Genomic DNA, 14,216 nt, shown 5'->3' with positions numbered 1-14,216 from the left:
GCGAAGGAACGCCGCTCGTAGCACTCAAACGTACAAGCCTTTTCTGAGTGAGCCGGGCGAGACGTGAGGCCGTGCACCCGCCGACACCGATGATGGCCCTAGCCAGGATCGTCCCCTACCCAGTATTCCCCGTAGAGGAGGGATTTAAGTTATTACCTTTTTTTCGTCTTTTCCTCTGCTGTAGCAATAAAGCCATGATTTAGCAACGTGAGCCTGTCTGCGCGTTTTTCATTTAAGAACTCATTTAAGAATTCATTTAAGTTAAGTGGGGTTAACGGGTTTGGAGTCTTTGTTGTTTGTGTGTTGTTTATTGAGTGTAGTGTTGCCGCCACCGTTCCCGAGACTTGCATGTCCGTTGGTTGGTTGTGCGGTGCGCTGTGTGTTAAATAAAGGCAACTCTCGGGGTCGTGCGGTGTATCGAGGCACGAGTGTTGCGTCAACGTTTAGTGGGCTCCGGTCTCGTCCTTCCCGCACTGCTCGCCACATTGGTGTCAGAAGTGGGATGTGGATTGCGCACGCGCAGAGGGACTTGAGCTTCACGGTCGAGCCCATGGACAACGACGCACCCTGCGCTATGGGAGCGCAGCGCCCCCCTGTGGACACGACCGGAAGGGCCGGAGAACCAGCAGCCGCCCACCGCCCCCTTGTGGCAAGGACAGCGGTTCGGCTACCGAAGTTCTCCGGGGTAACGCTGCTGGAGCCATACCTGGCCCAGTTCCGGCTGGCGGCGTGGCACAACGGCTGGGGTACCGAGGAGGCGGTTGTCCACCTTGCTCTGGCGTTGGAGGAGACGTGGACCAAGCGGACCAGCAAGTCCTTCAGGCCCTGATCCGAGCACTGGAGAGGGGGTTGGGTGAACGGGTCTCCCGCAATGAGAGCAAGCAGTTGCTGGCTTCTCACCGCCGCAGGGAGGAGGAGAGCCTGGGGGTCTACGCTGCGGACGTCCAGCTCTTGACCCGACGCGGCTACCCGGAATTCTCCGCGGCTACACGGGAGGCCCTGGCGCTCCACGTCTTCTTGCGGGGACTGCAGCCGGTGTGTCTGGGGCAGCATGTCCGCCACACCGAGCCCCAGACCCTCGATGCGGCTCTGGACCAGGCCGAACGGGCTGAGGTGGAGCTCTGCTGCCATTGCGGTGGTGCATCCATGGACGCGGCTGGGGCAGCCCTCCCCCCGGCACCAAGAACGTGGGGGTCAAGTCCAGGCAGCTGAAGGGCCGGATCCGGACGGCCACCCTTCCCGCCACCGAGACGGCTGAGGCTTCCCGTGCGCAGTGTCGGCAGCTGGGGCTGGTCGAGGACTGCGGGTGGACGGGGCAGCGTGCCACTCATCCTCGTCGCAGCCGTCGGCTGGGCCGTCGGAAGGCCAGACGTAGGAGGGCGGGGGAGGATGGGGTGCCCGAACGGCGCTCCAGAGGCCCCCTACAGCGGAACCTGGTGGGGGCCCCGATGGAGGTGGTCCCCGACCACACCCCCAGGACCTCTACAGACTGTTGGAGTCAGGCGTCCCAACCAGCGAGGAAGGCTGCGTCGTAACGGGGCCGCTACTGGCAGGGGCCAAGACGGCGGTGCCGCCCCCCTGAACACTTGGGGCTGTGCAGTGGGTGTTGGGGTCGTCGGGACGTCTGACCCCTAAGGTGGGGGCTGTGTGGTGACTCCTACCCCCCGGGGAGTCTGGGTATTCGTGATGCCGGTTGGGAAAAGGTGGTTTATTGCCTTTTGTCAATTTGTTACTGTTGAGTTAAGTGGGGTTACAGGTTTGGGGTCTTTGTTGTTTGTGTGTTGTTTATTGAGTGTAGTGTTGCCGCCACCGTTACCGAGACTTGCATGTCCGTTGGTTGGGTGTGCACGTGCGCTGTGTGTTGTGGGTGTGTGTTAAATAAAGGCAGCTCTCGGGGTCATGCGGTGTATCGAGGCACGAGAGTTGCGTCAACGTTTAACTTGGGCTCCCTTCTCGTCCTTCCCGCACTGCTCGCCATAGTATTGATCAGTACAGGATGATAAACCCTTGAGGAAACAGGAGAGAGGAAAGAAAACGAGTTTTGGACCTTAAGATCTTTTTAATCCTTTATTGTTCACCCATGGTGTAATTCACCTTTTATGAAGAAATGGGTTGGAAAGGTCAAGGTTTGTTAAAATAAAATAATAGAATTCTTTCAAATTATGCTAATTAAATCCAAAAACACGAAGTCCAAAAAATAAGCAGCAGGGGCCGGGCAGAAAGAGGTGACTTTATTTCGCTGCTCATCTACCTGGAAATTATTTGTGTTCGTTTCATCAACTAATACAAAATATCAGCTTATCTTAAAAGTAACAAAAAAATACACACTCCACTCTGTTAATTTTGAATTCAAAAATCATTAAATTGATAAAATATCTGACATAAGAAGGACACGAAAATTAATGATATCGATACAAGGTGGCCTTTAATAGCTTTGTTTGCCACATTCAATCTAGATAGTGCATAGGATTTTATATCATTATATTCCCAGCAAAGTAAGACGTTATCTGGACAGCTAACTGTGTGTTCACACCAAACGCGACGGGGCGACAGGATCCCATACAAAGTGAACGTATAGACGCGTTTCGGGCAAATTTTTCGGGAGAGAAAACGGGCGACAAGTTTTGATTCGTCCCGCCACACTTTTGCCCTGCACAGGTGAGCGCGTTCACGAGAATTTGTCACGCGAAAAATTCGCTCAAGTTTAAGTATTTGAACTTTGACGCAAATTTCGCGTGATGACAGCCAATCAGCGTTCAACAGCGTGGCCACTGAGTCACATGTGTAACGTAACAGCCAATCAGCGTTCAACCGTCAAACTCAGTGCAGTGCAGTCCGGGGTGAACTGCAGCATGGAGGAGAAAGTGAATGTTGCCGTTTGCGACTCCCGGAGCTCTATATATAATATAAATATTACAATATTATGAATATACTGCGTCGGGTCCTCCTACGTCTCACCCTCTTCCACAAAAGGTAAAGACATGTAATGGTGGTTATCTTGTTGTGGCGCGACAAATTCGACAAAGCTTGCACAGCGACAGATTATGATGTGTGGCGCGACAAAACTTCGGCGACAACGCGAACGGGCGAAAAATTTCGCGTTTGGTGTGAACACACAGTAACACCCAGTGTTGGGAAAGTTCACTTTCTACGTGAACTAGTTAATGTTCAGTTCACAAATTTTCAAATGAACTAGTTCAGTTAAACGTTCATGATTCAACATTTTGAACTAAGTTCACAGTTCCAAAAAATGAACTAGTTCAAGTTCTTTTTTTCAATATGTTGCTGTGAGCTATTCGTGCAAGACCTAGTGCTTCAGAATGTTGTGGAACAACAGTTTTTGAGATAGGAAGGTTCTACCGCCCTGAAATTTGAATACCTTATTCTAGGGCCTAACTGGGACCCCCGCACCGAAACTTGGCCCGGTCGGACCCCGAGGGCAGGAATTCTAGGGCCTAACTGGGACCCCCGCACCGAAACTTGGCCCGGTCGGACTCCGAGGGCAGGAAGGGGGAGCCTGCCCTCGGGGTCTGGGCCAAGTTTCGGTGCGGGGGTCCCAGTTAGGCCCTAGAATAAGGTATTCAAATTTCAGGGCGGTAGAACCTTCCTATCAAAAAAAGTTTTTCCACCACATTCTGAACCACTAGGTCTTGCAGGCAACACTTCTGAGGGGCTTTATCCAAATAACAGTCCATTTGGGGAAACTTTTTTTCCCCAAGGGCTAGAACTCCAAATCTCGGATATGTCATTCTCGGGACCCCGGGAAATGTGTGTAAACATTTAAGCATCCCTAGCTATCTCGAAAAGGAAAAGGGTCGTGACCTCCAACAGTAGAGTAAATGTACGTAAGACAGAGGTTAGTTTCTAGTCCCCATTTTTTGTTGGATGGAGGTGTACATTTGTGGCTTAAGGTGTCCAGACACAGCTGGCCTGTGGCCACGTTTTTGAAGTCTGGGGTCAAAAGGTCAAAAGGAGCCGGCACCACGCCGCTTATGAGATAACAAAAAGTTAATGTGTATTTCTCTCATTACTTTTTTTCATTATTAAAGAGAGGCCTGAATCTCAGATATGCATGTTGGATGGCTAGGGTGTAGGTCTTGGAAGAACTTCAGGCCAAAAGGTTGATTCGTATGCGTCCTTTGAGACCCCCTTTGATATATAAGAGACCCCAGTCACCTATTGCATCACTTCCTTTAGGGCGTTGGCCTCCTAATTGATCATTGTAGCATAATTGAATGCCCTCTTTCATAATTGATAGCACCACCACTAGGACGTGGCAACAATTCTCCAAATCCATATGGGGAGGGGGGGGAGTGCTTGTGGACAGTAGGGGTGTACACTAGACATAAACAGGGAGCACACTCAAGAGGAGTCTAAACTGCGGAAAATAACATATACCAAGGTGCCTTTTGAAGGAAACCTTGGAATATCTGTCTATTTCCTAACCAGCGGACCCTAGTTCATGTGACACTGAGTCATGTGACGTTGACGCAGGCCCATTGAAAAGAAAAAGCCAAAACAGTCATGTCACATGTTTAAAGCTGTTATTGTATTTGATTAATTCAATATTATATATTATATATAGATATAGAAATATACAATTATTTAGTTATAATATTATTAGTAGACCATAGCTTTTATTCAATTATCGTTATAACAAGATCTGTATCCTGACGATTGACCAGCCTGAATGAAATTCATATTGACGGTTTGGCACTATATCCCTATTCTCGCACACCCATCTTGAATTTAATAGACCATTCTCGTTGCTTTGAGGAAGTCTGGTGGTCTCCGTAGCCTATATAATAAATAAATAAATAAATATCCTAAAAACGATCCAATAGGAAAGATGCTCAGCGTCTTAGAGCTGTAGTCGTGTTAATAGGCCTACAGGAGTGAATTGACTGCTGGAGCACCCGCTCTGAACGTCAAACATCGCCGTGGATGGCATAACATTTTAGTGAATTGAACCCCCTCTACGTCTGCAGACGACGCCGAAGGGTACCTTTCCTGTCAGCGACTGACGCTAACGTGAGTCTTCCGAAAAAGACTCAAGACTCACCTGTTCAGAGTCCACCTCAACTCGGCATAGCCACCCTCCCCCTTCTGGCTACCATTGTACATTGTATTGTGTTGTATTGTATTATAGTACTTAACTATGTAGCAACTGCAGTAGCTTCTATCATTGCTGTAACACGGGGAATTGGTTAGCCTAGCGATTATTGTACTTGCACTTGGTTCTATGAACATCCTTACTGTACCGGCAGTGATGCACTTCTTATGACAAATGTACTTATTGTAAGTCGCTTTGGATAAAAACGTCTGCTAAATGCCCTAAATGTAAATGTGTTGTCATTACACACCCAGTACACAGGAGGAATGACCTCTCACACATGATAACTTAATGAATTATTTCAAATAACCCTGCCTCGTGTCTGTGCACTATGGAGGCATATATGTAGCAAAATTCAAATAGCAATGCAATTTGCAATTCAATAAGTCATTACGTTATGCAATTGACAATTCATTTTGCAATTTTTATAATGTAATTTGGTATCACTTTAAATTAAGATACACATATTAATCATAAACTAGCTGCTTACTAACATGGATATTAGCAGTACATTAGCCCTTTATTATCCATTATAAATGATTAATTGGTAACACTTTATAATAACTATCCGTTATAACTAGTTAATAGATCATAAGTAAACTGTTAATTAATGAGTTATTAATGACTTGTTAAGTGTTGGTTAATAGTTTATATATGTTATTGGGACGTTATTCTAAAGTTGCAACTATTCATCATTTCTTAACTGTTAGTAAATGAGGAATAGTTGCAACTTTAGAATAACGTCCCAATAACATATATAAAGTATCAGTTAATAGTTTATGTATGTTATTGGGACGTTATTCTAAAGTTGCAACTATTCCTCATTTATTAACTATTAGTAAATGAGGAATAGTTGCAACTTTAGAATAACGTCCCAATAACCTACATAAGCTATTAACTAATACTTAACTAATATATTAACTCACACTTTACAGATCAGTTGTTAATAGTTTGTTAACCATCTACTAATACCAGTGAAACTTTGTAGAACAGCAAATGGGTGGAACAAGTTCAAGGTACAGAAATTTGATGTGATATTTAAAATATCTAATTTTTGTACCTCAACCTTGTTCCACCCATAGGCTTTTCTGTGTACTGTATTTGACCAAAGAAACACCACAGATGAAATGTTGAACATTGTGTTTAATGTATAGAAACACACATACTGAGCCATCACATGGCAGAACAGCAGTATACAACAGCATACAAACACATGAGGTTTCTGCACTTTTTGTGCTAAACACTGGAAAAACAGAATTTCAGAGGGACATCTAATGTCCATACATCACAGCAATGTCATGGATTATCCGTCCTAACGGCCCTTTGCGATGCTTTCGGGCAAGCCACTCATGCCATTCAATAACTCTGAGATGGTCTACCAGTAACTCCTCTGTACGATTCCCCCTGAGTCTCCACACATTTTCCTTAACCGTTCTCCAGGCCCTCTCTATGTGCTGAGTATGTGCACCTGTTTGGGCATCGACATATGACACACTGTGATTGACAGTGAAATGGGTATAACCTAGCTGAGTTAAAGCATTGCGATAAGCCCGCCACTCATCACTTATTATTGTAGATCCCACTTTAACATGGTGAGCTAAAAGTGGCACCAGATCTCTCCTTCTTCTTCTCTCAACTAAGCGAAGAACAGGCTTTGCATGTCTTCTCCCTCTCCTGTTCACACCTAGCATACCAAACACCCACTTCTTCCTCTTCCAGCCACCAGCCATTCGTCCCCGTCCGTACTGATGAAAAAACATAAAATATTAGGAATTCTTCTTCTTTAAACAAAATGAAGTCATTCAATGGTAATTTGCATTACTATCTTGATAATATACTATCCTGCTTGCCTTTCTTTTGTGTCTGAAGTGGCTCTCATCAATGGTGACAAACTGCCCCAATGTGCTGGCCTCTTGCTTGCTGATATCTGTCCATCGCAGTAGTGCACACATCTCGCAGCTTTTGAGCCATCTTGGACAGGGTTGCTGAGCTTCCAGAAATGTCATCATTGATCATGTCCACTTGACGTAGACGCAGGCCTTGTGCAAATCTGATGGAACAAGGCAAATAATTATTATACCACAGTTCTTTTGATATTTTTGGTTTGATACACAAAGTTTGCATCTACTGCACCCCGGGATATGAAAATATGTCCACTACGGTGTAGACAAAAACAGCAATAATGATGGAAAATATGTTTTGTGGTATTTTCTACAGAGCTCTGTCAATATATTTGGAACTAATAATTCTGTAGGATATTTGTAAAATCCTATTTCTAATATTAATTGCCAGAGCCTATAGATAGAGAGAGCCAATTGCCATTGAGCTTCAAGAGGCAGGGTCAGACAGTCATGTTGCTCCACCAGGCCTAATGCTGACCAACACAGCATCCCCTAAGTAACAGCAATTAAACATATTTCGATAATTGTTAAACTGTTAAGAATTCAAGCTGTGAATTACACTTTTTAGCTAAATAAATCACGAAAGTGAAATAACTTCAAGCACCTGTTATCATCATGAGCCTAGAGATGCTCCATAACATAATAATCACAAACTTTACTACATAGTCTCCAGTTATTGTTTATGACAGCATAGTTATACAGTATTTATATTGAAATAAACACCTTTCATCATAGACAGACAGGCTAAAATCATATACCTATGCCATAGCGTACCTGTACACAAAGCGCATCCAGTTGAAGAGGGAGACCTTTGAATTGCTGAATATAGATTTGTGTCTAATTGACCTCTTCAGTTTCCTCCCTCTGTGGTTATGGTGTTTGCAAACCCTGAAGATATATACAAATAAAGATAAGAATGACACAGGCCAGGGTAGAGGCTAGAGCAGTAATTCTCAAACATTTGCATGTCAAGGACCCCCGAAGTAATGTGTATTTGGCCATGGACCCCATCTGGAAATATTTTGTGCCAGGACCCCATAAAATGTGTGTAAATATGTTTAAAAAAAGTTTAACCCAATTTTTCAGTATTTCTGTCTGAAAATAGCAGATCTATGAGCTCACAACGTTTTGACGTGTTGGGATCTTGTAGATTAGTATTAAGTAGTGTAGTGTATAGTAATGTATTTCTAGAAATTAATGTTAACATGAATTAAGAAGATATATTGTGCACTCTTATCAGCTCACAATTAAATAGATTTCATTTTCACTAAAATTCAGAACCAAAATTTATACCATTTATTGGTGGTGGTTAGTGAGGTCCCCCCTTCACTTTAGGCGTCTTTGAGTGTTATTAATTCTTCTTCTTCTTCATGTTTAACCTCTGTTTTCCTTTTATTCCTAGTCTGTTTTACATAGTTTTGAATGATGACTATATGCTCTGTAAGGTGACCTTGGGTGTCTTGAAAGGCGCCTCTAAATTAAATGTATTATTATTATTATTATTATAAAATACCCATGCATGGGTAAAAAATAAATAAACTTACCATGCATAGTTGTCCACACAAACTGATTCCTTGAATTTCATCTTGTGTTTGCATTTTTGGCATCTCATCCATCTTCTTAGAAGCCTTTTCTTCTGCATCCATTTGATTATTTGTCTATGTCTTCTTTTAGATTTAGTTCTGCCTTCAATAAGCTCTCTTAGCTCAGTGGCTAAACCAGGCATTATTTGGCTACGATGTGACTAGCTCCCGCCAGATTACGTTTGAATTGTATTATAGGTCGGGGTGACGACAAGGGTGAAACAAGCCAATCATAAATGCATTCATAGGCTGAAGGAGAAGCCATCCGGCCTCCTCCATCATATTGACTGGTTGTCAACTTGTCAATCACCTCGCATCACCGCTGTACTTTGATGAGTGACAACCGGTGACTGACAACCTAGACAGACACGCTCACTCAGCAAGCCTGCATTGGCATTGATTTTAAGGAATGAATACACGGTCTGGTAAAATGTCCGATACCAGTGTTCCCAGCGGCGATGCGCAAAATACCGAGATAAACCCAGGTAGGCCTACTGTCGGGAGAAAGAGAAAGAAGTCAACAGCGGGTACTTCCAGTAAAAAGAAAACTACACCTGTGGACCATGCTGTTCACATTGACACCAACGGTGACGGTAAGCAAGACTGCGTGTTATCTTTTCATTAAAGATGTTTGATCAGGATAACACGGACTGATAGATTTGTGCTACATAAATCAACCAGATTGGTAGGGATGGGAATCGAGAACCGGTTCTTGTTCAGAACCGGTTCCCAGTGAACCAATTCCTTGGAATCGTTAGCATGCCTGCTTAACGATTCCAAACTCGGAACTTTGAATCATATTCGAAGTTTGTTTGTTTATTAATATTAATATTCGAATATTTATTAATAATATTTTGACCATTAAATGCCTTCAGCAAGACCTATATGGTATAAAGCTCGGCCAAAAGCCGAGCTCCGAGGGTTTGTTTACCAGCGTTGCTACGGTTACCGTATCACACCAAAAACTGGTGTGATTGTTTGCATCAAAACTTTAATTCAAGGCTTACTGTATGTTCACACCGCACATTGAAACGTGTCGCACGGCGACACGAGCCAATCAGTGTTCACTCCCTGTGGGTAACGTGGGTGAAGTAACGTAAAACAGCCAATCACCGACCAACCGGCTGGGCCAACCGTTCCCTGCACTCCGAGTGAACTGCAGCTTGGAGGAGAAAGTGATTGTTGCCGTTTGCGACTCCCGATGCTCTAAATATAATATAATATGTTATAATATATATAATGCTCATGGCTCAGCTGCTCATTATTTTATTTTACCTTCACCTTGCTTTTATGATTAGAGCTTTTTTAATTCTCTACCCTATCATTCCAGATACTGCGGGAACTGTAGCTCCAACAGCATTTTTACATATCAGGAAGATGCAGCTTAAGCTCCGTGAGGCCAAGAAGAAGCTGCACACAGTCACAGAAAAAATCAGTGACCTGACTAAGGAGAGAGACTCCCTCCGCCAACAAGTTGGTCAAAGTAAGTAGGCCTAACACTTTCTTGGGAAAACATGTTTGCACACCTGACAATGATACTGGGGTGCTTTGTAAAATATATATACAATTGAGTGGAAGAAAGGCCAACATTTCACGGTGACAAGACCATCAGAGCATGAGCGTGTTATTACCCAAACAATACACATGTACAGTTAATACCTGGAAGATAATATCTGTAGCATTGATTGACAGCAGACACATCTGTCCAACGGATGAGATCACGATTTGATGAATCAGTGAAACTGAAAGTCTTAATAAATGTAAATGTTGATAAAAATGTATGTGAGTTCAATTGTATCATCATAGTTAGTAATGCATTTTTTATTGTATTTTGTATTATGTTGTAGATACAGATGACGGTGGGACAATTGACACATCTTCCTCAGCAAACTCGTCTCCTGGTGCATCTTCTCTCTCTTCATCCTCCAGTCCATCCAACTCCTCTTCATCCTCTTCATCCAGCTCCTCATCCTCAACTGATTCTTCAGATTCAGACAATAAGAAAAGACGCAACAAGAAAAAGAAGCACCACCACCAGAGTCACAAGAAAAGAGACAAGAGGAAGAAAAAAGAGAAGAAAAAAAGGCAACATGGCAAGCAGAGAGGTAAGTGTAAAGAGAGGAAGGCAATAAGGCAGCTCCCCTCATGTGTGTCAGGCATGTAGACATCACAACGTCTCTCTCTCTCTCTCTCTCTCTCTCTCTCTCTCTCTCTCTCTCTCTCTCTCTCTCTCTCTCTCATTTTCCAAAATGAACTTCCTGGTGGGTATATTATCTTGGACCCTCCAATAATTGCTCTGTGCCCATGTAATCTTCATTACTTTTTGCAACCACACTTTGCATCTATGTGTGTGTTTCCCTGTGTCGATTCAGTACTTCACTACTCCTATGTTTGTTATACTTAACTACATTTCTATCTGTTTCAGCACGTCATCCTGAGGAGGTCATCAAGAGATACAGGAAAGTCCTTAAAGCGTACAAGAAAGGAAGAAAGCTGAGTGTGGCATATCGAAAGGTCGGTGTCGACCGAAACACTGTCGTCGCCAATGCCCTGATCTGTGAGCTGGCTGTTGTGGCCCCCAAGAAATACAAGGAGTTGCTGGTTACTTATACACCACAGCAACGACTGCAGGACTTTGCAAAAAAATGTCTGGAAGTGTTGATTAATGATCCAAACCTTTTGAGGGATGTTGAGCATCAAAAGAAAAAGGGAAAACTGATTCCACTGTCTAAGAAAGCTTAGGTGTTTGTGTCACTGTGGGATGGGGCCCTAGAGCAGTTCGGTTGTAGCTCAGGTCTGGTTCACTAAGTATAGAGGCTCCAAGTTGTGCTCCAAGTTCATATCAATAATGCCAATGGCTTGATTTTGATTTATTTTGTTTTCTGCCATGTTTTCTGCCATGTGATGGCTCAGTATGTGTGTTTCTATACATTAAACACAATGTTCAACATTTCATCTGTGGTGTTTCTTTGGTCAAATACAGTACACAGAAAAGCCTATGGGTGGAACAAGGTTGAGGTACAAAAATTAGATATTTTAAATTTCACATCAAATTTCTATACCTTGAACTTGTTCCACCCATTTGCTGTTCTACAAAGTTTCACTGGTATTAGTAGATGGTTAACAAACTATTAACAACTGATCTGTAAAGTGTGAGATAATATATTAGTTAAGTATTAGTTAATAGCTTATGTATGTTATTGGGACGTTATTCTAAAGTTGCAACTATTCCTCATTTACTAACAGTTAATAAATGACGAATAGTTGCAACTTTAGAATAACGTCCCAATAACATATATAAACTATTAACTGATACTTAACAAGTCATTTATAACTCATTAACTAACAGTTTATTAATGATATATTAACTATCTACAAGGCATCATTATAAATCCAACTGTTAATAAACACTTAACAAGTCATTAATAACTCATTAATTAACAGTTTACTTATGATCTATTAACTAGTTATAACGGATAGTTATTATAAAGTGTTACCGATTAATTCATACTTTACTCAACATGACCATATTCTGCCATTAACAGACCACTTGCTACAAGTTTCTCTGATGTAACCCCCTAATTACTTGATAATTGATGGTAAATAAGGACCTTGTTGACCATGAATTATGATCTGAAAAGACAAAAGTTTAGTAAGGGCCTTATTAAGTGTCAGCATCTCATGAATAGTTATAAACCCTTTACAACACATCATTATTATGGTCTGTTCTTGTGGAATAAAATGCATAACTACAAGTGTTAATATTGCCCATATACCTATATATTAAGCCATTGTAGGTCGGAATATGTTCCCTCTTCTAAAGTTGCCCCCTCTTCACACTTTGTAAACCATAATTACTGCACACGATAACAGATGAGCAGATTGATAGCCAGCAATTATTTTATTAATGAAGAACTTTCATTAACATTTTAAATAAAAGAAAATCATCCACTAGGACACAGTAACAAAACATAATATGTACGCTTAAAAAGGCGCAAAGAGAACAGAACAAATCTTCAAATTCAACATAAGGGGTGTAACTTTACAGCTTCCGGCTGGTAGAGAGGGAGAGACAAGCGCATGGACGGGAATGAGAGAGAAAGGTAGAGGGGAGAGAGAAGAGAGAGGGGGAGAGAAGACCCAGTGGGAAAAAGGCCATGTGATGTGACCCCTGGAACGACCTTATCTTGTGGTGTGTGTGTGTGTGTGTGTGTGTGTGTGTGTGTGTGTGTGTGTGTGTGTGTGTGTGTGTGTTTGCGTGTCTGTGTGTGACCTAGGTTGTGAGTTGTGCGTGAGTGAGCAGTTTGTTTCCTGGAGAGCACAGATGGTAAACACAAACATACATTTAACATGGATATTTTTTTCGAATGTCATACAAGAGCATTCCAAGTGGTCCATATTTGTGATGATTTCCATGCCAGTAAGTCCATTCAATTACGTCCTCGCAACAAATTTTGAGTGTGGTTGCCTCTCAGTCTCCATATTGTGGACTTGCAAACACCCCAAAGACGCTCCACATTGTGTGTGTGTGCACCTGTGATGGGGTCAACAAAACATTCTTGGTGGTTGACAGTCTGGTGATTGAAACCCTCGTCCTGAAGATGGTGGTAAGACCTCCACCCATCTGAAATTATTGAGCTTCCACGCCGAACGTGTTTCTTGATAAGGGGCATTAGATGACTGACCGTACGGCGACTCACAATCTTCAAAATAGGCCTCCTTCTGTCATCCTTGATGCCTAGCATTCCGAACACCCAGGAACTTCTGTTGCTTGCTCGTCCCCTGTTGTACTGAAATTCACATATTCAGACGATTCAAATTAAATCTATGAACATCTATGAAAAGCATAATGTTTCTGTAATCATTGTAGAAAGAGAAAAAAACAAGAGTGTTTTGGTCTATATACATTTGACAAACACTAGAATGCAGGCTAATATTTAGGTCTTTGACAATGAATAGTTTAGTTGATATTGTATCCTTACAACCAGCACAATTAATCCCTGGTGATAGAGACACACATGTAAGTTCCCCTGCATGTGTGTTTCAAAGCACTGTGATGTGGAATGGCTTAAAAAAAGGGGTACTTAAATTAAGTCTGCGGGCCTGACATTGATGTACATTAACCATATTTCACTTAAAAAAATTCTAAATTCAGTCTAACTAAAACTAGAATGTTATCCGGCTAGTCAACTGACAACCAGTCTAAAATAAATCACAATCAATTCACTGCACAGGCCTACACCTTTTAGACAGACCTGATTATAATCTTTGTGTGTAAATAATTAGCATACCTTTCTTTCATGGCCAAATTTGCTTTCATCGATCAGAACGATTTCTCTTCTTCCGCCAATAGTCTGTTGGCCTCTCTGTCTCGTTCTCTTCATTGCAGATTTGCAAACCCTTTGCAGCTTGTTTGCAAGTTTAGTTTGAGTTGCAGAACTCAGAGTAATCCCTTCCTGAAGCATGTCCACTTGTCGCAGTCGAAGGCCTTGGGAAAATCTGTAACCAAATAAATATCAATTTAATTCAGTGTTTTGAATTTTTGTTTAATTCAGCAGCCTATATTATTTCCAATGCGGTTCATTCAGGCATAGAATGACACAGATACATATGCTGCAG

General features: G+C 42.5%; 1 protein-coding gene across 1 annotated transcript; it reads left to right on the top strand.

The window, feature by feature from the left end:
* The first annotated feature begins 9,454 nt into the window (after positions 1-9,454).
* On the top strand, positions 9,455-11,704 carry LOC132467575 (coiled-coil domain-containing protein 106-like). Its single transcript, XM_060064934.1, has 3 exons — positions 9,455-10,080; positions 10,445-10,702; positions 11,023-11,704. Exons 1-3 carry the CDS (start codon positions 9,837-9,839, stop codon positions 11,337-11,339), a joined length of 819 nt encoding a protein of 272 aa, XP_059920917.1. The 5' UTR covers positions 9,455-9,836; the 3' UTR covers positions 11,340-11,704.
* The last annotated feature ends 2,512 nt before the right edge of the window (positions 11,705-14,216 follow it).

The sequence above is a fragment of the Gadus macrocephalus genome, chromosome 11 (assembly GCF_031168955.1).
Source record: "Gadus macrocephalus chromosome 11, ASM3116895v1".
NCBI lineage: Eukaryota > Metazoa > Chordata > Actinopteri > Gadiformes > Gadidae > Gadus > Gadus macrocephalus.
The sequence above is the reverse complement of the archived record's forward strand: the minus strand, read 5'-3'. Positions and strand labels throughout refer to the sequence as shown.

What these genes read in the sequence shown, in the direction of transcription:
- LOC132467575 (XM_060064934.1), top strand. Translation starts at nt 9,837, where the DNA reads ATGCTCATGGCTCAGCTGCTCATTATTTTATTTTACCTTCACCTTGCT. An exon ending in CCGCCAACAAGTTGGTCAAA is followed by an intron (nt 10,081 to 10,444) that starts GTAAGTAGGCCT and finishes ATTATGTTGTAG; the next exon opens with ATACAGATGACGGTGGGACA. An exon ending in GCAACATGGCAAGCAGAGAG is followed by an intron (nt 10,703 to 11,022) that starts GTAAGTGTAAAG and finishes TATCTGTTTCAG; the next exon opens with CACGTCATCCTGAGGAGGTC.